Source organism: Gracilinanus agilis, chromosome 1 (genome assembly GCF_016433145.1).
Source record: "Gracilinanus agilis isolate LMUSP501 chromosome 1, AgileGrace, whole genome shotgun sequence".
Lineage (NCBI taxonomy): Eukaryota > Metazoa > Chordata > Mammalia > Didelphimorphia > Didelphidae > Gracilinanus > Gracilinanus agilis.
In genome coordinates, this window is record NC_058130.1 from 39,431,200 (window position 1) to 39,454,632 (window position 23,433).

The 23,433-nt window shown below is 40.6% G+C and overlaps 1 protein-coding gene across 2 annotated transcripts in view; it reads right to left on the reverse strand.

The window, feature by feature from the left end:
• Positions 1-23,433, reverse strand: part of PDZRN3 (PDZ domain containing ring finger 3) — a 291,579-nt gene that overhangs the window by 256,354 nt on the left and 11,792 nt on the right. For both annotated transcript variants that reach the window (XM_044662438.1, XM_044662360.1), the window contains 2 exons: positions 7,847-7,933; positions 1,114-1,221 (listed from right to left, as the gene is read on the reverse strand). In XM_044662438.1, coding sequence (XP_044518373.1) covers positions 1,114-1,221; positions 7,847-7,933 — 195 coding nt within the window. The remainder of the gene's footprint in view (positions 1-1,113; positions 1,222-7,846; positions 7,934-23,433) is intronic.

Consider the following 23,433-nt stretch of genomic DNA (forward strand, 5'->3'; position numbering starts at 1 on the left):
GAGAGAGAGAGAGAGAGAGAGAGAGAGAGAGAGAGAGAGAGAGGCAGAAAGAGAGAGGCAGAGAGACAGAGAGAGAGAGGCAGAGAGACAGAGAGAGAGGCAGAGAGAGAGAGAGAGAGACAGAGAGAGGGGAGGGGGCATCAGAGTCATGGCTACCAGACCTGTGTTTTAGGTTGCTCAGGGGGTGAATTAGAGAGGCAAGATATGAGTCATGGACATCCATTGGAAAGCTGTTACAATTGAACAGGTAAGAGGTTTTTCTGACTCCTGAGTCTATCACTCCATCTGCTATATAACACTGAAATTAAGTAATTTTTCAAAATAGCATTAAGGAAATTGTTTGATCATTCAATTGTTTAATTAATGTTTAAAGATTTTTAAAAAATACAAACCTATTAAAGAAAACTTCCTTACTTCAACTTAACTACTTGGAATATCCCCAGTGTTTTTTACCAAAATCAGAAGTGTTCCAAAGGGAAAGAGACCTGGCACGTCAGATGTGCTATTTCAAGGAACGCAAAATTAAATCGATGCGGTACCAAACAGGAATTAAGATGAACATGCTGACGATAATTGTTAAAGGACTTTTCTCTACACATCCATCAGAAAATTGTTTATGGCCAGAATAAAAGGCAGCACAGGGGCAAAGGAGACAAGTGATTTATACCATCTAAACCACGTACGCTGAACTTTGGAGGCCTTCGAAAGGCTCCAAACCCTACAGAAAAATACCTTGGCAACCGAAATAAATACAGTCCCAATTTACACAACAGAGATTTCACATCTGGTGTTTTAACTAACATAACCAGACTCCCGTTGGTTTTATAACAAAACTACAATCAGGATACACCAAAGATGTGCCTGATCCCACCGAGAGAGGGGGAGAGCAGTCCCAACCATGCCACTCAAAATCTGTCTCCTCTATATTTAGAGAAGACCTCTTCTGAATAAAAGGACAATCAGAACTCGATCTAACAAAGCGCACTTTAAATGTCTCCTCAAAACACTTGCCATAGTCATTCCCATCAGCCCTCCACCAAACAGGCTACCTTGGGTGAGTATTCAGAGATGGCATTCGGAGTATGAAAAGACACTGTCCACTATGCCGCATACCTCAATAATCCGGTCATGAATTTGCAGCCCTCCTTCTTTGGCAGCTGGCCCGCTGTCAACTATTTTTGATACAAAAATTCCTTCACTGGATGATCCTTCTTGATTATCCTTTGGAGGTAAGGAAAACAAGATAATATTAGGTTTTCCATGAAATAAACTCTCATCTGCCTAAGACAATAATTCCTACTGTCAACAGAGAAAGTAGTTATGGGAAAACATTTTTGAACAAACCCCAATCTCCCTAAGCCTCCCTGGGTCCTTGAGTGATGAGTCAGGCCCTGATTTTCTGAGAAGGAAGGCAGTTTCCTGCAAGCACAGCTTCCTTTTCCAAAATCACAAAGCTTAAAACAGTCTCAGAGAAGCCTCTTATCTTATACACTAGCTTTGCTCGAAACGACCCTGGAATGAGTTACATCTAAGTGTGTGGATTAAATCCCCACTAATTTACAGATGTATTTATAAATTAAAAAGCACAAACATGTGGTGTTTCCAAACAAAATCATTCGGAAAAATAAATTCAGGATGTTGCACAAATCTACTAGAAGAATGCAGTTCAAACAAGGAGAAGCTCCTGCCTACATTAACTAAACTAGATACCAAAAACCCCGTGGGGGGAAAGCATGACTCTGGTTATGCCACATTCCCAATATCTAACCTGTTTAAAGAAGATAATTTAATCAAGCCCATAAAAATCAATGATAGGGACAGCTAGGTGGCTTGGGATAAAATGCCAGGCCTGCAGACAAGCAGTCCTAGGTTCAAATCTGGCTTCAGGGCTGCGTGATGCTGGGTAAGACACTTAACCTCCATTGCCTAGTCCTTACTATTCTTCTGCTTTGGAACTGATCAATCCTAAGACAAAAAGTAATGGTTTAAATAAAAAAAAAGTCAATGATAAAAGTAGGAAGTTAAAGGCAAAACACATGCAAAAATTATATCTCATTAGGACAAAATGTTAAACCTGAATTAAAACTCTCAATTGAAAGTATTTGAATGAACATTAAAGTTCATTGAGTGAACTTCAAGTATTAGTCCATCTCTCAATCTGCACCACTGGCAGAGTAGCTACAAGTTTCAAATGTACTCCCTCTATCAACTGGCTCCAAAGGGAGGTCAGTAAGAATGGGTCTTTCTTCATGTTATGGATTCTTTGCACTGGTCCCCTTCTAGCTACATTCATCTGGAGAGATAATTTATGTGGTTGGATTGAAAAAAAAAAAAGAGCACTGAAATCAGAATCATAAGACCTGGGCTCATATTTTTGTCATTTCTTTATGACTTTGAGTAAGTCATTTCTTCTCCCTTGTCCTCGGGTCCCTCATCTGTAAAAGGAAGAGATTGGACTAAATGGTCTCCCTTGGTAGCTCGAATTCTATAAACCTCTAAGTCTTGTCTGTAGGCTGATAAAAATAATAAGGTTAAAATAAGTGATTGAATGAATGGACCCCAAATCTTTGTGGACCAGAAGGAAGGGTTCTGCTACAGTGTTCCTTCAATCTGTCCTTTGTAACATTTTCATTAATAGCTTGAATTTAAGAAGAGATGGCAGGTTTTCAAATCTGCTGATGACTTGAAACTAGGATGGCCAGCTAACACATCAGGTAGCAGAATTAACATCTTAAAAGTTCACCTGTCAATGAAAATAAATTGACTATAAAAAGATGAAATTGGACAGAGAAGAATGTGAAGTCCTACATTTGGGAACAGATTTTGTGTTTTAAAAAATCAGCTATAGGGGGCAGCTGGGTAGCTCAGTGCATTGAGAACCAGGCCTAGAGACGGGAGGTCCTAGGTTCAAATCTGGTCTCAGACACTTCTCAGCCGTGTGACCCTGGGCAAGTCACTTGACCCCCATTGCCTACCCCCATTTACCACTCTTCTGCCTTGGAGCCAATACACAGTATTGACTCCAAGACGGAAGGTAAGGGTTTTATTTAAAAAAAAATCAGCTATATAAGTACAGGATAGGGGAAGATATGGTTACTCGAGATTTTACGTGAAATATAACTAAGAATTTTAGTGAACTTTCAAGCATAACGAATCACCAACATAGCATGGAAGTCCCCCTCCCCTCAAAAAAAAAAAAAAAAAAGAAGAAATCGTTGATAGAAGTATGCCATTCGCAATGAGGGAAATGACAGCCTTGTTTTTATTCTGATCTTGTCAGACTGCATATGGAACACTGTACTCAATTCTTCACGTTGTATCTTATGAAGGACATACTAAAAAGTTATTGTTGTTGTTCAGCTGTTTCAGTCAAGTCCAACTTTTTGTGACCCCATTTGGGGTTCTCTAGGCAAAGATTCTGCAGAGGTTCGCCATTTCCTTCTCCAGCTCATTTTATAGATGAGGAAACTGAGGCCAACCAGGTAAAGTACTTTGCCCTGGGTCACATAGTTAATAAATGTCTGAGATTGGATTTTAAATCTGAAAGAAGAGTCTTCTTGACTCCAGACCCAACACTCTATCCAGTTATAACACATCAGTGGACAAACTTGAGTCTTTTTAGTCTGGAGAGAAGACCCAGCAGAAACATGAAAGTTACTTCAAAATACCTGCTGAGCTCTCACATAAGAGAAAAGTTTACCAAGTTTTTCCTGGTCCCCATGGGCAGAGAGCTAAGACAGTGGGAAGATGCTCCAAAGAGGTAGATTAATGCTCAAAAGAAGGGAAAACTTTCTAAAACTTAAAGGTGTTCAAAAGTACCATGGGATGCCTCTGAAGACAGGCAACCATAGCTTCGCACTGGAGATATCCATGGTGGCTAGAGGACCACCGGCTAAAAAAAGGGATAAAAATCAGAAGGGAAGTACATGAAATTAATTCAGGAATGGAAAAAGAGCCATTTTGGGGAAGGTGCAAGTCAGTGATTCCCAAAGTGGGCGCCACCGCCCCCTGGTGGGTGCTGCAGCAATCCGGAGGGGTGGTGGTGATGGCCACAGGTGCATTTGGGTGCAGTGAATAACTGTAAGGGGGCGGTGATAGCATGTGACAGGGGGTGCTAAGTAATATTTTTTCTGGAAAGGGGGCGGTAGGCCAAAAAAGTTTTGGAACCACTGGTGTAGGAGAAGGAAGATATGGGCAGGGCAGAAATAATGCAGAAGACATAAAATCAAATGAAAATTCAAAATAGGGCAAGACAATGGTCGTCATATATAAGCCAACATTTCTAAAGGGCGCTGCCAAATGATATTATCCTTACTTTGCCTGGATCCCACTGGAGGAAAACCATCAGAAAAAAATCTCCATTTTTTTTTTTTCTGGCCAAGTCTTTCTCTAAGAGGCTATCTATTTCCTACTCGTGTCTTCCTATGTGTGCCCTTGCCTCTTTTTTTGAAATCCTAGATCTAGAGCTACCATGTCTGGAGGTTTCCAGGTTCCATAATTCCTACTTAATAGCTGACTGGTCCTCTTTTCCTTTAATGTCAGTGCTTGACACTCACTCATTAGAGAAGAAGTCCTCTAAAATACCAGTGGAATTCTGATCCATAAACTGCCACAAGCCTTCAGCTGAGCCAGCTACCTGGACTCCAAGACTGCCTGAGCCATTATGAAGAAAGGACCCAGGAATCCCAGACAACCATGGACTCATCCTTCTCATCTTGGCCTGAAGACCATCATAAGTGAAATTTCCTAGTTATAGCCCTGGCTCCAGGGAGAAGAACTCAGTGGGTTCACCTAAGATCCCTCCTTTGTTATCCTTGCCAATGGCTCTCTTGAGTTTCTGCAGTTAAACCCTCCCTTGAACGTGCCACATAAAAAGTCTGCCTGCTTTCAAAAGTGACTAACTATTGAAGCCTTCTGTAAAGTTCTTCTAGATCCAGTAAAGCACCCTGACAGATTTATTCCTAATACTGTCTTTTAAGTCATTGCCGATGAATGTTATCTAGTATAATTAATTATGTGACTGAATTCAGCTGGGGTTATTAAGCAAATGGAAGAATTTGGTTTTTAATCCAACGTTGACTATCTAACAGCATGCAATTACTGACCATTGTGTGAAAAATTCGATAAAACAAGTTGTTTCATTAGAGGATTAAAAGTTAATGAATGAATGAATGATGTGACTCGAACATCCTGCATGATGTTCCAGATCACGTAATAAGGTACCCTACGCCAAAGCCTCCTGGTTGTGATATTTGGCAGCCTGACTCAAGTCCTTTATGTAAGGATTCTTTGGAAAACACACACAATTTGTTTTATTACATTCGACTTAAAGTACATAACAGTGCATGGACACTGGTACTTATCTTGAATTTTTAGCACATATTTTCCAGGCAACAGAGCAGAATGACTTTAGGCCCCGGGATGCTTTTACTACTAATCAGAATGGGGGGCAGTGAGGGAGAAAAGAGAGAGAGAGGCAGAGAAAGAGAGAGAGAGAGAGAGAGAGACAGAGAGAGAGAGAGACAGAGAGAGAGAAAGAGAGAAAGAGAGACAGAGAGAGACAGAGAGAGAGAGAGAGAGAGAGAGAGAGAGAGAGAGAGAGAGAGAGCGCACTGTGATAAACACACATGCCTACGGAGTCAAATTTTTCCCTGGGGTACGTATGTGTATGTAAGTTCCTACTGAAGACAGTGTGAACTGAAAGCGGTTAAAAGAAGGGCAAACGATAGTCCGGTTTGTTCTTGAATCAGACAGACAGACAGAGCTAGAGACAGAGAGAGAAATAGAGTCAGAGAGAGACATCGAGAAGGAAGAGAGAATGGAGGCAGAGAAAAGGAGAGGGAGGCACAGAGAGAAGAGCTCAGCAATGTTTATAAATATAAGGTAGAATCCTGTCTCTGATGCTTACCATCTGTTCCCTTAGCCAAGTCACTTTTCTGCCCTAAGCCTCAGATTCCTCATCTGTAAAAAGAAGAGGGTTTGAATAGATCCTTGAAGATTTCTTTCAGCTCTAAGCCTACAAAATGACCACCCTGGGATCCATCTTACTGTCAGATTAGTATTCCAGGGATCCTGATACAGCAAAAGGAGGACAATACATTGCAGAATTCTGCCCTTCCTCCCCTTCCCCTTAACATCACTAGCTGGAAAAGCACAAACTTTAGCCAAAGAAACCACCCATTTTAAGCTTGCATTGTTCACCACTATAGAGAGTTCATGGAGTCTGTGTCCTGAGAGAACTGCAGTGGTTTACTGGTTGTCAGGTCCGAAGGCCTGGAAACAGTTTCTAAAGCTCTGCAACTATAGCAAAAAAGCCATTTAAATGTCTGCGTGAATTTGGCAGATCTGCCTTTTTGTCTCATCTTGTATAGGCCAAGTCTGTGATGTGAAGACGATGCTGTAATGAAAATGGAATGCTAAGAGAACACTCAGCCTCAAGTTCAACTAAGTTTTCATCTGACACAGTAGGATCCCAGGATCTATCTGATTCCCAAAGTTATATCCCTGAATCCCTCCTGCCAAAAGTACTGTGTTCTAATTTGTACTAACTCGTGTGTGTATATGCTGTTTCCCACCAGGAGAATACAAGCTCAGTCTCTGAGGACAATGATTATTTAATTTCTTTTTCTATCCCAGGCCAGCTTCTCTTCACTGCTACCCCACCCATTCCCATACTTCTCCATTTGGACCTGTAGCCTCAACCCTGGCAGTTGGCCAAGTTTCCAGGATCTCTTGAAGTTTTATCTTCTCCATTAGAATGGAAGGTTCTAGAAGGTAAAGACCAGTTTGTTTGCTTTGATTTGTATCATAGGTGCTTCACAGAGTACCTGACACATAGCCATTGTGGTTGTTCATCCTTCATTTGGAAGAAGACCAATTATATCTGGGTCACATGGTGAACGCTTAATAAAAGCTATCTCCAAGACAAAGAAAGGCACTTTCTTGTTATCTGTTCATTTGTCCAGTGGCTAACAGTGCCCAGCAAATAATAGGTGCTTAATTGTGCCTGTTGTTGTTGGAAGGGACCTTGGAGTTTGTCAACTGCTTCATTCTAAAGAGAAGTAGACTGAGGCTCAGAAGTGATGGCTTTCCCAAATTTCTCCAGGGGTTAAATAGCAGAAGAAGCTTAAGATTTGATCATAAATCTGAGTGGATCCCTTTACTGATATACAAATAAACTCTGTTGGTTCTCCATTCCTTCTAGGATTAAACATTAAACCCCACTGCCTAACATTTAAAGCTTTTCAAAACTCAAGCTCTTCTTACCTTCCTAAAGAGCAGAAAACCCAAACCCCACCTAAATCAAATCGTCACTGGTCAAGGGATGGTCAAGGAAGGCAAATCCCTGCCTCCTCCAGCTTGCTGGGGAAGGTGCAAATCAGGAGGAAAATAGTGAACAAAATATAATGAGGAGTGGGGAGGGAAAGTAGTTACCAAAGTTTTGGACAAACAATAGACTGGATAATCATCAGTCCCTGGAAAATTCAGAATTGGCAGATATTTAAGCTTCTAGCCTTAGAATCCAAATACATTCTAATGAGTAGAGGAGTGACTTATTAACTAGATGTATGGCATACATTCAGTAGTGTCTACCAAATTAATGGAAATGGACCCAAAGCAAACCTGTTTGATTAGCTGTGATTCCCAGGACAGGGGTATTTGGGAATGACGAGATAAAGAAGACACTTTATAAACTTTTTAAAAGAATAAGATTATATTAGAAAGGCATTTGCTCCAGGGGAATTGTATGAAGCCAGCAGGTTTCCCACCCCTCACCCTCAGGCCCTGACCCATATGGTTCTCTAGAACAGGAAAAGGCAAAAACACATTTTAGCAATTAACATACCACACAAGGTCGGCCACCAATAATATTAAATCCCAGAGAGCCAGAGTCACGATGAAGGACAAGAGTCATTGTTTTCATTTCTTCACCCTATAAGGAAGAGGGACATTAATTCAAAACTTTATCAACAGGAAATGGCTAGCTTGGGTTATCAATCTTAATTCATTCGTTCACAGATCATTGAGCGGCTCATTTTCAAACTAAGAGAACTGTTTTTGTAAACTGCACCAAGGAAGCTTTTTGGGCGACAAGAGACATGCTTGTCTTTGGTTCAGGTTTCGAGTATTTCTGAGTACCCTAAAGTAGCACCTAAGAGTTACTGAGGACTGTCCCAGTCAGGATACCCAATAGAAGAATGTGTAGGAATGTCTAGACATGTCTGAAGCATACTTTCCATGAGTGTGACTCCTGGGTCTGCAAATCCATTTTCAGGCTGATTGCTCTATCATGTGCTGTCTAGACTTCTATTATTATGTTTGTTTCTCCAAAGCTCGAACCAACAGTACCTACATCAGATCATGAATGGCTCTGAGAACAAGTCCCTCAAGATTTAACACCCCCCACAACTATCGATGGTATTTACATTACAGTCATCAATGGAAATTAATCTGTTCCCATTTCTGGTGGGCAGCAGAAAGGGTAAGATCCCAATGATTACTCAAAGGACATTGGCAAGTTAAGACCAGTCTAAAAGACTCCAAGTCTGGTGCTCTATCCACTAAGCATCCCATATATTAAGTACAAAGACCTGGTCTTCCTGAAAATTAATATAACAAATAGGTACAAAGGCACACGAAAATATAGATTTTACCCTGAAATATATGACTACAAAGCAAATCCTCAGCATGTACATAATGTTCCAGGAGAAAAACATCATTTTTTGTCTTTTCGCATTAACAAGCAAACTTGGCAATGAAGAGACAATTGGCCTTTGAATCAGTACAAGGGTTCAAGAGTTGCCTCTTGTCACTAACTGGCTGTGTGAGTCGGGGCAAATCAATTAACCTCTCAGTGACTGGCCAAGGAAATGAAGACTAAAACTTGGCCAGAAATGGGGTTGTCTAATTTGCTTTCCATGGGGATGATTCCGGCAGCCCATGAAATCCCAGGTTCTGCCTCCCCGTTCTGACAACCCCACAAAGCTAGCTTTTCAAAGAATGGCCTCCCTAGACAAGCCAACCCCACTTTTCTGAGCATTGCTCTCCCATCATTCCAAAGTACTGTAGCTCCATTGACTTTCCAGCCCATAGCTCTGGCTCCATATTTGGGAAGGATGCCTTTGTCCAGGGGAGCCAAATGAAATGAAATCATTAATGACTAATGAGCTGCATTGTGGAGGAGTTTTCATTTCCCAAAGCCCTTTAAAAGCCAATCCTCCCGCATTCGGTTTTAAAGCAGAATGTTTCTTTCCTGGTAAACGTTTCAGAAACAGACACATCCCTGCTGAAATCCCACCGCAGCAGTGTCACGACTTCTCACTGACAAAATAAACGTTCAGATTCCAATTCTTTCTAATTAAACAAATGTGGCATTCCAGTGAGAGTGCAGCAAGAATAGAAAGTTTATTACTGAAGTATCATTTTCGGGTGCAAATATGTAGTGCCCTCTTGGCTCTACCATGGTACTTTTTGGGGAATGGGAATGAGTGTCTGGATTTATGATTTCACGGGTAGAGGACACTCTCAGAATGCCAACTTCCTCTACTGGTGCATATGTTAACTGATTTGTAACTTTTTGCCTGAGAATGTTACTAGCAAGCATTGAGGTTAGTTAAGTGACTTTGCCAGGGTCACAGAGTTAATATATATTAACACTCTAATCCCTGCATCATACTACTTCTCACTGACCCAATGAGATTAGAGGTAAAGATAAGAATAAACTGTTACTGAGGAGTAACATCCACTTTTATTGAAAATTTTCTTAAAAATTGGTATAAATGAACTCACTAAACACCAATAATCATTTCCAGAAACACTTATAAATGTGTCCCTCTTTTCGGTGTATTGGAAAGGGTGTTGGGTTTGGAGGATCTGGGTTCAAATGCTAGCCAGCTACAAGGCATTTAGCAAATCACTTGTCTCTAAGTCTCATTGTCCTAATATGCAAACAGAGGGGTTAGGACCAGATAGGTTCTAGGATCAGCTTCAATTATGTATCATACTAAGCAACAGGGGTAGCCAGATGACATGGTGAACTCATCTTCCTGAGTTCAAATCTGAACTCAGACACTAGCTGTGTGACTCTGAATAAGTCACTTAACCCTGTTTGCCACCTGGAAAACCACTTCAGTATCTTTGCCAAGAAAACCCCAAAAAGGGGTCACAAAGAGTCAAAATGACTGAAAAGTGATTAAACAACAACAATCTTACAATGCAAAAACTCAAGAGTTTACATAATCTTTCAGGAGAAAAAGATCCTTTTTTCTTTTTTTTTTTTTTTGGTGGGGGTGGAAGGCAGGGGACAGGGTTTAAATTAACAAGCCAGCTTAGCCTTTGAACCAGAACCAGGATTCAAGTAAGTTCAACCTCAATTTCTACGTTTGTAAAAAGGGAATAATAAGATTCTAAGATCTTAATTTGGTCCACAAACAGGTCAGTCAGTAACAACCACTATCTTGTCAGACTAAACCAGGGGTCGGCACCTTTTTGGCCGTGAGAACCATAAATGCCACATTTTTAAAATGTAATTTCGTGAGAGCCGTACAGTGCTCACAGTTCGGCTCCTGTAACAGCGCCTGAAAAAAAATTGACTTTATGGCTCCTGCAGAAAGAGCCTTATCTGGCCCTCAGAAGAGCCAGATATGGCTCGAGAGCCATACGTTGCTGACTCCTGGACTAAACCATAAATTTGCCTATGGGGCAGAAAAATGATGATGTGGAAGGATTCATATGGGACACCAGCTATATAAGAAAATGAAGATATCTATGGTTAGGTCTCCTGCTCTGTTATCTTAGAGAGGTACGAAGGCTAGAATCATATAGATATTTGAACAAGTTATCTTATATGTCTGGCTTTCATAAGCAATTAATGATAGAAACGGAAACATTTCCCTAATAATGTGCAGGTGTTTTGAGTGGGAGCATTTTTCTCCTCAATGTCAGTTTAAAACTGTCAATCAAATATTCAGAAAGGCTATTTAAATCATGCCACGTGTGAGCTGATCCCCAATAACCCTAGCAAAACTAGCCTCCCTTCTCATTGCCTTGCAGTGTCTTTCCCTGCTTGAAATGGTAGGAAATACCATTTAGAGAAGAAGATGTAGGGGGCAGAGCTCAGGAATTCGGAGGAATCCATATTTGGTCCCATCAAAGTGCTGCATTATAAGGAGGGTAAACCTAAGCACTGCTCCCACAGCACTACCCTGGAAGGGAGGGTTTTAGCTAAGCTGTAGTATATTTATCTGAAACATCAGAGAAGATCTAAACAGAGTCCTGGCCTCTCAGAACACTTTCCAAAGTGAAACAGGCCAACAAGAGAAGCACCAAGAGTTGCAAAAGAAAAAGTCTAACAGTCACCCCAAATGTCTTTTCTCAGCCTTGGGTTTCACTGTTGTTTTAAAAGCTACTCACCTTCCACTGAGGATAAAAATAAATGTCCTTATTTTTCACATAAATTCAGGCTAAGTTCACAGATTGATTAAGCACCTACTGTGTTGGGCTGGGTTCAAGAGTAGGCTGCAAAGCTTAGCTAAGACTCCCTGATTTCACTGACCTACATGAAGAAGCCTTCAAGATTCATTTGAGACCTCTAGGATGCCTTTCTTGGCCCCCTTGCCCCACTAGTGCCTGTCCTCTGAGATTATCTTTCACATTATAATTCTAAAATGAGCATACACACATACAAAAATATATAGCACATACACATAAATGTATCTATATATGTACAAATATATCTTCTACATGCTTTTTTTTACCATCCCATTAAAATATGAGATCCTTGAGAGCAGGGACCATTACCCACCTACCCCTTTCATTGTATCCCCAGAGCTTAGCCCAGACCCTGAAGCATAATAAGCACTTAAACAAATACTTGCTGACTTGACTTACTCCAGGATAACTAGAACAAAATGACACATGATAAGTACATTAAAAGAATGTAATGGAAAGCATTGTTTCTTTATTATCTGAAATGAAAAAGTTCTTACCAGCTTGGGAAAGGGAGGAAGAGGAGGAAAGAGAGTGATGATCCCAGGAAGAAAAATCTGAATTGGACTTTAAAAGGTGAGGAAGCCAAAGAGATAATAAGGAAAAAGACACGTACAAAAATATTTATAGCCTCACTATTTGTGGTGGCAAAAAATTGGAAAATGAGGATATGTCCTTCGACTGGGGAATGGCTGAACAAATTGTGGTATCTGATGGTGATGGAATACTATTGTGCTCAAAGGAATAAAGAACTGGAGGAATTCCATGTGAACTGGAATGAGCTCCAGGAATTGATGCAGCATGAAAGGAGCAGATCCAGGAGATTATTGTACACGGAGACTGATACACTGTGGTACAATCAAACATAACGGACTTCTCTATTAACAGCAATGCAAGGATCCAGAGCAAGGCTGAGGGACTTATGAGAAAGAAAACTAGCCACATTCAGAGGAAGAATTGTGGTAGAAGAAAAACAGAAGAAAAACAACTGCTTGAACACATGGGCTGATGGGGATATTATTGGGGATGTAGACACTAAACGATAATTCTAGTCCAACTATCAATAATATGGAATTAGGTCTTAATCAATGATACATTCAAAACTCAGTGGAATTGTGTGTCAACTAAGGGGGGTTGGGGAGTTTGGGGGAGAGAGTTTTTTATTATTATTTTATAAAAAAAGAAAAAATAAAATAAAAAAGGTGGGTAAGAATATATTAGGTGACAGAAAATGTTTCAGGCACAGAGAGAATAGAATGAGCCAGGGTTTAGGTGCCAGGAGGACATATGCCACCATGTTTGGCACAACAGATTGGCTGATATATCAAGTACATGGCAAGAAGGACTATGAAATAATCCTGGAAAGGTATAAAGCAGACTTGATTGTCTTTTTACTCTCTTTTGTATACCCAGCACTTAATACACTGTCTGGCACATGGGAGGTGCTTAATAAATGTTTAGTGACTGATTGTCTGAAGGACCTTAAATACAAGGCAGATGACTGTGAGTTTTATTTTGGAGGCAATTTCTGAACAGAAAGACATGGCCAACTCTATTCATAAGGAAGTCTGATAATAGAATGAATAATGGACTGAGTGTGGAGAGAAAGTGAAAGCAGGAAGGCAACCTCTTAAGAAGCTATTTAAGAACCCAGGCAGAAGTCTATATTAGGATGGAGGAATGGGAAAGGAATTATATAGTTAGAATATACAAGATTTGGTAGATGAAATGGGTATGAGAGGAAGAGAAAAGGGAAAAATCAAAGATTGAGGAGTTCTTGAATTTCTAGTAGGAAAAGAAACCTGGGAAGTTAGCTCACCTGACCCTTTCATCTGACAGATGAGGAAACTAAGGCCCAGGGAGGTCAAAGGTAACGTTAAGGTTAGAGATGGGGAGTAAGCAGCAAGCTGGAATCCAAATCAATCCAACTTCTCTGATTTCAAATTCAATGAGTTTTGTTTTGTTTTTTTGTTTTGAATATGGGAAACTATGTAAAAAGAGGTATCATTGGCAGAAAAACTAGGAGAAAAGAGGAGCAGGCTTAATGAGAGAATTTATAAACTCAGTTTTAGACATGTTGAGTTTGAGGTATAAGCAGAAATGTTCTCTAGGCAGGTAGAGATGCAAATCTGGGGCTCAGAAGGGCTGGAGGTACAGATTTCAAGTCATCTGAGTAAAGATGGAGGGTGAAGCCATGGAAAAGAATGAGATAAACGAGAGTGAGTGTAGAAAGAGAAGATGATAGGGTCCAGGACAAAGCCTTGAGAAATACTCCCTTTTAAAATGGACTGGAAAAGTGATGAGTTGGGGAAGGAGATCCTGAAAGTATCCAGGGGGGTGTGGTATCAAGTAGGACAAAGTATCAAGAAAGATGCAGTCAACAGTAACAACTGTACCAAAGAAGTTAGAGAGAATGAAAAATGGTCGGGGTGGGGATGTCACTGAAATGGGTCATTAGACCATTTCTGACATGAAAAGGGAGTTTCAGCAAAGTAGTGAAAAGTCCAATGCAAAGAGCTAAGGAGAAAGTAAATAGACAGGAAATAGAGGCACTGGGAGTAAATAACTTCAAGGTCGGGCAGTAAAAGGGAAGAACATTGGGATAATAGTTGAGTAATATTAAAGAAGAAATGCTCATAGTATATTTAATTTTTAAATTTTAAATAAATACCCTACGAAATTTCCATCCTGCAACTGGCTCAAATGATGCAAAAACTGACATACTCTATCAAGGTTCCTGAGCTACTTCAACAGATAAGCACTGTATTTTAATGATACCGGTACCCACCCATCCCCTCCAATAATTTTGTTTAATCTTCTGATCTCCTATTGAGATCCTCCCATTAATCCCACAGAGGGGTCTCAATATGCAGAGAGCTTTCCACTAGAGAAGAAACTCTTGATTTTTTTTGTCGTGATGTCCCCTGTCTATGGTCTCTTCAGAATTTTAAAATAATTGAACGAAATGCTCAATTTCAATTAGAGGCTAACAAAAATAAATATGTAGTTTTCCCCAAGTTAATTGAAATTGCAGTACCCACCCCCAAATCTCTCTGCCAGAGCCAAATAAATTGAAGTTGAAGATATGAATAATTATCTGGCTTACTCACAGTCTGAATCTTATCTTTCTTTTCTTAAAAAAAAATCCTTACCTTTTGTATTAGAATTGATACTAAATACCATTTCTTAGGCAGAAGAATGGTAAGGACTAGTCATTTGGGATTAAGCCACTTGCCCAGGGTCACACAGCTAGGAATTGGTCCTATTTTTCAAAGGGGCTTCTGAATTATGGTTGGAGTTCTAGAAGTGCCTTCTATACCAGCCAAGAGTAAAGAATATATGTATACATCCTCTCCATCATAAGTTTCTTCTGTGGTACGACATAGTAGAAAAATGTGATGTACCCATAGAAAAATGTGATGTACCCATCTGTGCAGGCCACAAACATTCCTTGCCCTTTAACCAATTATAAGAGGGGTTCACCTGTACCTCTAAAATCCTACTCTGAAGAAGGATAAGGGATTGTGCAACCTCTGCTCTCACTTTAGAAAACACCTCAGATTGGGTAAAATTGTGTCAGCTGCGTAGGCAAGTCTAAAAGACAAAAGGTGTTGGAAATGGAAAGAGTGGATCTTAAATCCTTTTGCTGGATCTGCCATTAAAGAAGCTATTAGACTTTAAGGAAATCATAGTCTCTCTGGACCTTAGGTCTGCCACTTGAAGGGAGTCAATTCTGGGGAAAAAAACTACCAGGGCAACTTTCCCTATTAATTTCTCTCTCTCATCAGTATTTTCAAAGACAAAAGAAAAATGACCGGGCAGATAATTTGAGGTAAGGCCGGTAGGTCCTTGTGCTATGTGGCTGGACGGAGTTAGGGGGATACAGAGGCAGTGACAGAGATAAGAAACAGTGGGACCCGGCTTACCAAGAGACCGACTCTGGTATGTGCCCAGCATCAGTTCGGCAGACAAGACTCTTGGCAAGCCCAAGAGTGAGAATTAAGTCAGGATCTTGTTCAGACCTGGAAAGTTTGAGTTGCCTGAAATATAAGATGTGTAGTTGATAGAGTTTGGCCAAAAAATGCCAATGTAGGGCATGGAAAGGTATTGGCCTTAAGGTATAACGGAGAGGCTGGGGAAGAAATACGGACAAAAAAGTGGTACGATGTAGTAGAAAAAGCACTGGATCTGGAGTCCGAAGACTTGAACGAGTACTTACATGTTGCCATTCCTCAGTTAGTTGGTGCAGTGGCCAGGAGCCCAGGAATGGAGTCAAGAAGACCTAAGTTCAAATCTGGTCTCAGAAACTAAATAGCTATGTGATGCTGGGCAAGTCACTCAATCTCTGTCTGTCTCAGTTTTCTCAACTGAAACTATAATAATAGCACCTACCTTCAAGGGTTATTGTGAGGCTCAAATGAGATAATATTAGCATAGTATCCTGGCTTATAGGTTTCCTTGGTGAAAAGAAGAAGGGGGGGCAGCCCAGTGGCTTAGTAGATTGAGAGTCAGGCCCAGAGATGGGAGGTCCTGGGTTCAAATCTGGCCTTAGACATTTCCTAGCTGTATGACCCTGGGCAAGTCCCTTAACCCCCATTGCCTAGCCCTTACCACTCTTTTGCCTTGGAACAAATACACAGTATTGATTCCAAGATGAAAAGGGACCTGGGAGAAGGGGCAAAGGACAGGGTTTTCTGTACCCTACAGAGGGAAGATTCTTACAACAGTGGTTTTCTCCCATTTTTAAATGGAGATGTTCATTGGTTTTCTTTCTCCCCTCTAGGAGCATATGAGTTATCAAAATGTCTAAAGCTAGTCTGAAAAAAACAGAAAGAGAAGCATGATTTTCTGACTGCCCATCCATAACAACAAGCACAGGCAAGGAACCAGGGCTGAATAGCTACGTTAGTTTGTTACAGACGCATCCATGCTGAATTTACAAAACAAAAAAAAGATCACTTGATGCTTTAAGTAACATGAAATGAAGGATGGAGCCTGTTGTGCTTGAAGGAAATTCTCATTTGTTTCCACATCAGAAGAACATGAGAATTCATGCTGGAAACCCACAAACTTGATTCAGAACACTATGAATTCATAGCACAAAAGAGGCAGATGTGGCACTCCTAAGTCAGTATTATCTTACATCCTTTCAATGAGAAACTTCTAAAAATCATATACTAAAATGATCTGAAATTTGATTAGCTACTAAAGTATAAATTGAAGAAAAGTATGAACAAAGAAAATTACCTAAAAGATTGAAACGTGTCTCTAGATTTGAAAAGTAACCCTCTCCAATGGCTTAAAAAAAAAAAAAAAAAGTTTATCATGCTCTGAGTTTATATAGGCCATTTTTCTCCACACTATTATTCTGGCTCCATTATCTTATGCCATTCAAGGCCCAGAAGCTTGGAAATTGGCCATATCCAGATGAGTACAAGGGCTCTGGGAGTCAGCTGATGACAGTGTCAACGCCAGCTTTTCCAAGACATTTTTCTACACAATGATGCACGGTTCCTGATTATCCCCGTTTCCAACTGCCCCAACTGGAAAGTTGCCCGGCATGTTGTGAAAGATGGAACTGGATGACCGGCTGGGTCATGCATCTGGGGTGACACCACGGACACCTTTTAGTTTTCCGGAGATTATGCAAAGTTTGTGTCCGATGCTGCTGCTGCTGCTGCTCTCTGTAGACAGCTGGGAAACAGCCCAGGGGCTGCTGATGAGCTGACAAGAAACGCACAGGAAGTTTGGAACTCAGCAGTAGACATGAATGGGACTTTGGAAAGTGGGGGGTTGGGGGTGCAGGAAGAAAATGGAAAAGAGGCAGTCCTAGCCACCGGGAAGTAGAAAAATAATGATGATGATAACAAGAGTTAGCATTGACATAGGACTTCAAGGCTGGCTAAGTCCTTCACACAAATATCACATTTGATCCTCGCAATCATCCTAGGAGGAAGGTACTGTTATTGTCCCCATTTTACAGATGAGGGAACTGAAGCCAATACAGGTTAAGTGACTTCCCACAGTCACAGAGCTAGAAAATGACAGAGACCAGACTTGAATTCAGGTCCTGTCTCCAGGTCCATGGCTTTATCCACTACACCACAGCTGCTTCTAAAACATTAAAACAGTGAAATACAATGAAGAAAATGCATTTCTTCACTCAAAGCATTCTGGGGCTGCCATTACAGGTCTGAGTGTCCCATTTCCCTGTGAACCAATGTGTCCAGATAAGCTCCCATGTTACTCTCCCTCCCACAGGCTAAGCTCTAGGCAAAGAGCTCCGAACATCCTTCCCTACCCCTGACGATCTTCTCTCGTATCTGCAAATCTTGGTACAAGCCGTGCCTCACATCTGACATACCCTCCTCACTCCAATCACCAGCTCCGATCAAGGCTCATGCTCCAGTGCCTCCTCCTGCTTCAGGCCTTTCCTGATGTCCCAGTTATTACTGCTCTCCTGCACCCAAACTTCCTTGCTATTTGTTTTATATGTACCATATATTACAATTACTTATCTGGGCACATATTGATCCCGCCTGTTGAATATGTTTGTTGACAGCAGGAACTGTTCCCCTGTTTGTCTTTGTATCCCTAACCCAGTGAGGATGTGCCACAGGGCAGGCACTTAATGAGTGTTCAATGCTTTGAACTGAAGCCTCTTTTGGACAAATCCCATCCCACATTTCCAAGCCCAGAGCCAGAGGAGTAACAGGGTCTTTAAGAGGCACTATGGAATGGTGAGTGGGCTCACTTAGAGCCAGGAAATCTCTGTTTCACATCCTGCCTCGAACACAAACTAATTGTGTAAGCACAGGCAAGTTTTTTAACCTCTCAATGCTCTGGACAACATTCAAAACCTACGAATTATAAAAGGCTTGCACACCTGCAATAGCAGAAGGAGTTTCACACACCAGAAGTCCAAGATACCACCTTCGTATTAAAACGAAAGTGGGGAGTTCTTTAAGAAACAACTGAAAGAGAAAATATTCATTGATGATATGAACTAAAAGATAATCAGTCATTGTGTGAAGGACTTAGCCAGCCTTGAAGTTCTATGTAAATGCTAACTCTCTTTATCATCATCATTGATAATCAGTCAAATAGATCTGCAGTATGGGTATCCTTCCAATGATACAGATGGTAACACTTTCATGCCTCCTCAACCTGTGTGACACTGGTTGAGGTCCACATCCTCACGCAGATTCACCATGGCAGCCCATCCAACATTCCAAGGCCTTCCCTGAGTTTTCTTGACATACTAAGGATACTCATGGAATATGCAGGCTCCATGAAACAAAGGGGGAAAAGACTGGGTTAAGGCATCCAAATAAATGGAGAGTAGATAAAATGGAAGTTAGTTCCAGATGGCAAAAGTTTGGGATGTGGCCTTCTACCAAAACAGTACTTAAAAAGATGTGAAACAATAAAGGGAAGCAGACATTCAGATAGAAAGGGAAAGAGAATAAGTGTTGTTTCAGTGGAAATAGGGTCGACAGAACTTCTAAACCAACCAGGTTTAAAACTATCCATCCGATCTAGACCAGAATTTATAGGTTCACAGAAACAGAACTGAAAGAAGCCTCCCAAGTCATTAGTACAAGGGTATCAAACTCAAAAAGAAATGGCAAGGTCCTAGGTTCAAATCTGGCCTCAGACACTTCCCAGCTGTGTGACCCTGGGCAAGTCACTTGACCCCCATTGCCTACCCTTACCACTCTTCTGCCTTGGAGCCAATACACAGTATTGACTCCAAGATGGAAGGTAAGGGTTTAAAAAAAAAAAAAAGAAATGGCAGCTATCAAGTTGTAGAAAGGGTCCTACAGGTGGTATACTGACTTAAGAAGCTGCCCATGATTTTATATATATGCATTTTTGTTGTTTGTTTGTTTGTTTGTTAACACATCAATGCAATAAATTTGATATGAAATGCATTTTAACATGGTTCAGCCTGCTAGGTGACTCAGGGGATAAAGCGGCAAGCTTAGAATCAAGAGGATCTGGGTTCAAATCTAAACCCAGATACTTCCTAGCTGTATGACCCTGGGCAAGTCACTTAATTCCATCTGCCTAGCCCTTGTCCTTCTGCCTTAGAGTAGTTTCTAGGAGAGAAAGTAAGGTTGTCTATTTACTTATTTTTAACTAAAGTTCAGTCTCCACTGGAAAGGGTTATGGCTGCATAGAGTACATGGCCTCATGTCTGACTCCTCTGAGTGGAGGAAAGAGAGGCCCAGGAAGGTTGAGTGATTTGCCAAAGGTCCCATAGCTACTAAATATCTAAGGCTGGATTCAAATTCACAGCTTCCTCAATCCAAATCCAATGCCCTTTTTACTGTCCCAGGAACAAATGATGCATTTAAAAAAAATAGGAATTCAAGTAAAAATGGAAAATAAAAACAGTTTTCTTTCCCAATATTTCTAATAATAACCTTGGCTTTTCAAACATTGTGCTGCTTTCAAATGGCCTCAGCAGAAAACCTCAAGATGTGTGCTTTTCTTTTTCTGCACATCTGTTTCTCAGTTTGTATGGCTGATTTTTAACAATGCTCCATCTGCTTTTTTGTTTGAACATCCACCGATATCTAAAAATGAGTGCTTGATAGTTACCAGGAAACCAAACAGCAACCCCGGTTTTCTTCATGTTTTAAAGTAGCCATACATCTCTCTTGGGCATGGAGAGAGGTGGCTTGGGGGGCAGGGAAGGAGAGGCAGTTAAAATATAAATAGCCATTTTTACTATTTGGGGACATTCCTATCCAAAACACAACAAAACTGGGGCAGACCAATTTCTCCTTGCCAGTGAGGTTGGGAGTTCTTATTACATCACTTTATAGCACAGAAACCAAGCTATCCAGTTAACTCTTAATTATCTTTGATAATTAGAAACAGCATAAACACAAATTATTGAACTGTCCAGATGATTAGAAACTGAAATTGTCATTAGTCCCATTACATCCCCTCGGGCCTTTTACCAGAGCTGCTAAGAAGCAGAACAGTAGAAAATATCATCGATCTTCTTTCTTCCCAATCCTGACAATACTGCCAGCGAATCATGCAATTGTCCAGAAGTTTAGAATTGGGAAGCAAGGGGTTTGCCTGATTCATAAATGAGACAATGCCCTCTCTCTCTCTTTTGTAAAACCCTTACCTTCATTTTCAGAATCAGTACTAAGTCTTGGTTCTAAGGCAGAGGAAGAAGTAAGGGGGAGATATTGGGAGTTAAGTGACTTGCCCAGGGTCACACAGCTAAGAATTGTCTGAGGCCAGATGGAACCCAGGACCTCCCAACTTCAGTCCAGGCTCTCAAACTCCAGAGCCACCTCATTGGCCCCCTGATAATACACTCTAGAATAACATAAGTCCAGGCCAGTCTCTCAAACCCCAGAGCCACCTCATTGTACCCCCTGATAATGCACTCTAGACATAAGTCTATTTCTTTTTCATGACAATCACTGTACAAATATTTCTTTGGAAAATCCTAAATTTTCCTAACAGGGAATGTCAAGGCAAATTACTTTTGCAGCAACTGCCTTCCTCCCTCTAATGTTTAGTAGTTTTCTTTTGGGGAAGGATAGCGGATATTCAAATACTTTATGGATGAAATACATACTGGAACTTTACCTGACTTCCTTGTAGGAGCACTAAGGTAACCTCTTCATGAGCTAGTCTCATCTCTAGTCATATGAGAAGACTTCTAAGAGTGGTATTTCTGCAAGGCTTTAGGCCAGAATCATCCACTTTGAATAACTTGTCTCTAAATACTCATCTCCTCCCCACTACCACTCAGAATCTCATCCTCAGATTCTAATTATGAAACAATTACCCAGAACCAATGTTGTGTGAGAGCATCATGCAAGCGAAGCTAAAAATATAGGCGTTGTCCTGTAGGCCCACTTTAAAAATAACAATGAAACTGAACAAGAAAATGCCCAATCCCATCTGTTATTTCTCTACATAATCATGTCCCACGACTTCATTTTCTAAAGTTAAGTTATTAGAATATTATTAAAACAAGGAGACTATATAACAAGTAGCTGAGGGTCTCTCACATAGTCGTTATTTCCTAAATGCTGTTATATTTAAAAAAAAAACTTGGGTGATCAAGAAATTATTATTCTTTCTTAGAGCCATTAAGATACAGAAAGGAATATCTGGATGAACCAAGGATTAAAGTTGTTCATTAGCTATGGATCACATTTCCTCCCAAAAGCTGAATGAGCACATAAGTAAAGAATGCATTGGAAAGTATACAATATTAACTAACATTGAAAAGATTAAGATAATCAGGAAGAACTCCTTACTCATGGATTTATACAAATTTCTAATCACTTCTTGTTTTCTCACCCATAACCACCATATTTCCCACACTGGCCTTCTTATTACTCATCAGACCAAAGAGAATAGGCTTTAAGATGCACATGAATATATCTGATGCAGAATGACTCAATTCATAATATTTCAATTGGCCTGAATCTGTTAAGCAAATGGACCATGATCTAGAATACAAGGACCAGGATTCAAATTCTGCTTCTGAACTTTTGCTACCTGTGTTCTTTGGAAAGTCATATGTCCTCCTTGCATCTTAATTTCCTCCTCTGTAAAATGTAGAAGTGGAACTAGATGGCCTCTAAAGTCCCTTCCAACTTTAGACCTATGTATGATCCCATTGTTGCTAGGACCAAATGATAATAAGAGAATATCAGAGCTTTGCTGCAACACCATTGGGATGTAGCCTTGCTGTAAGGCCTTCTAAGTAAAAGTACTTAATAACAAAATTGTTTGGGTGTATTATTACATGAACTCCCTTTGTTTTGCTTTGTTTTGTTTTTTGTTTTTTTAAAACCCTCACCTTCCATCTTGGAGTCAATACAGTATATTGGCTCCAAGGCAGAAGAGTGGTAAGGGTAGGCAATGGGGGTCAAGTGACTTGCCCAGGGTCACACAGCTGGGAAATGTCTGAGGTCAAATTTGAACCTAGGACCTCCTGTCTCTAGGCCTGGCTCTCAATCCACTGAGCTACCCAGCTGCCCCCCACCATGAACTCCCTTTGAATGAGACCCAAAGTGGATGCACCTTATAATCAATTTTTATCCTCTAAAGCAGTGATTCCCAAAGTGGGTGCTACCGCCCCCTGGTGGGTGCTGCAGTGATCCAGGGGGGAGCGGTGATGGCCACACTTTTTTTGTATTACATTCTATTCTGAGTTCAATAAATAGATTCATAATTTCCAGGGGCGCTAAGTAATATTTTTTCTGGAAAGGGGGGTGGTAGGCCAAAAAAGTTTGGGAACCACTGGTGTAAAGGATCATTCTAGGATAAATTCTGAAATGAAAGTCACAAAGAAAAGCCAATTCCAACTCCAACTCCTGAACAAAACTGTTCATTTGTCTCTAATTCCTGTCAGGATGGGTCCCCAAGGCCTGACACAGTCCCTTGTACATGACAAAAGCCTAAGAAATACTTATCAGTAAAATCTGAAAAAGGTGATTGTGTCTTCATTTTCCCTAAGAGTGACTGAACTTAAATGGATTGGCCAGATCAACAATATAGTGAGAACATTTGAAGTAATGTTCAGGCACAGAAAATCTACTGAGTGGTATGTGATTTTAGACAGTTGGCTCAAGGTGTTGCCCACATCTGGAAAACCTTTTAATACAACTGAACTGTCAATTAGGTTCACTTTTTTGCCGCAGTTATAAAGAATAAATATGTTGATGTGATGTGGGGGCCTCAGAAAACTCACTCTGTCTGGATGACCATCTTGAACTGAACTGAAATTGGCAAAATATTTTCTTGGACAACTCTGGATGATGGAATAAAAAAAAAGAGATGCATTTTGTCACGGAAAGCCTATACTGGGCCAATGATCTACCAAGCATTCATAATCCTACCTAGGACAAGACAGTGTTTTGGATTTCTAAGGAGATCAATACATGCCTTAAAAAC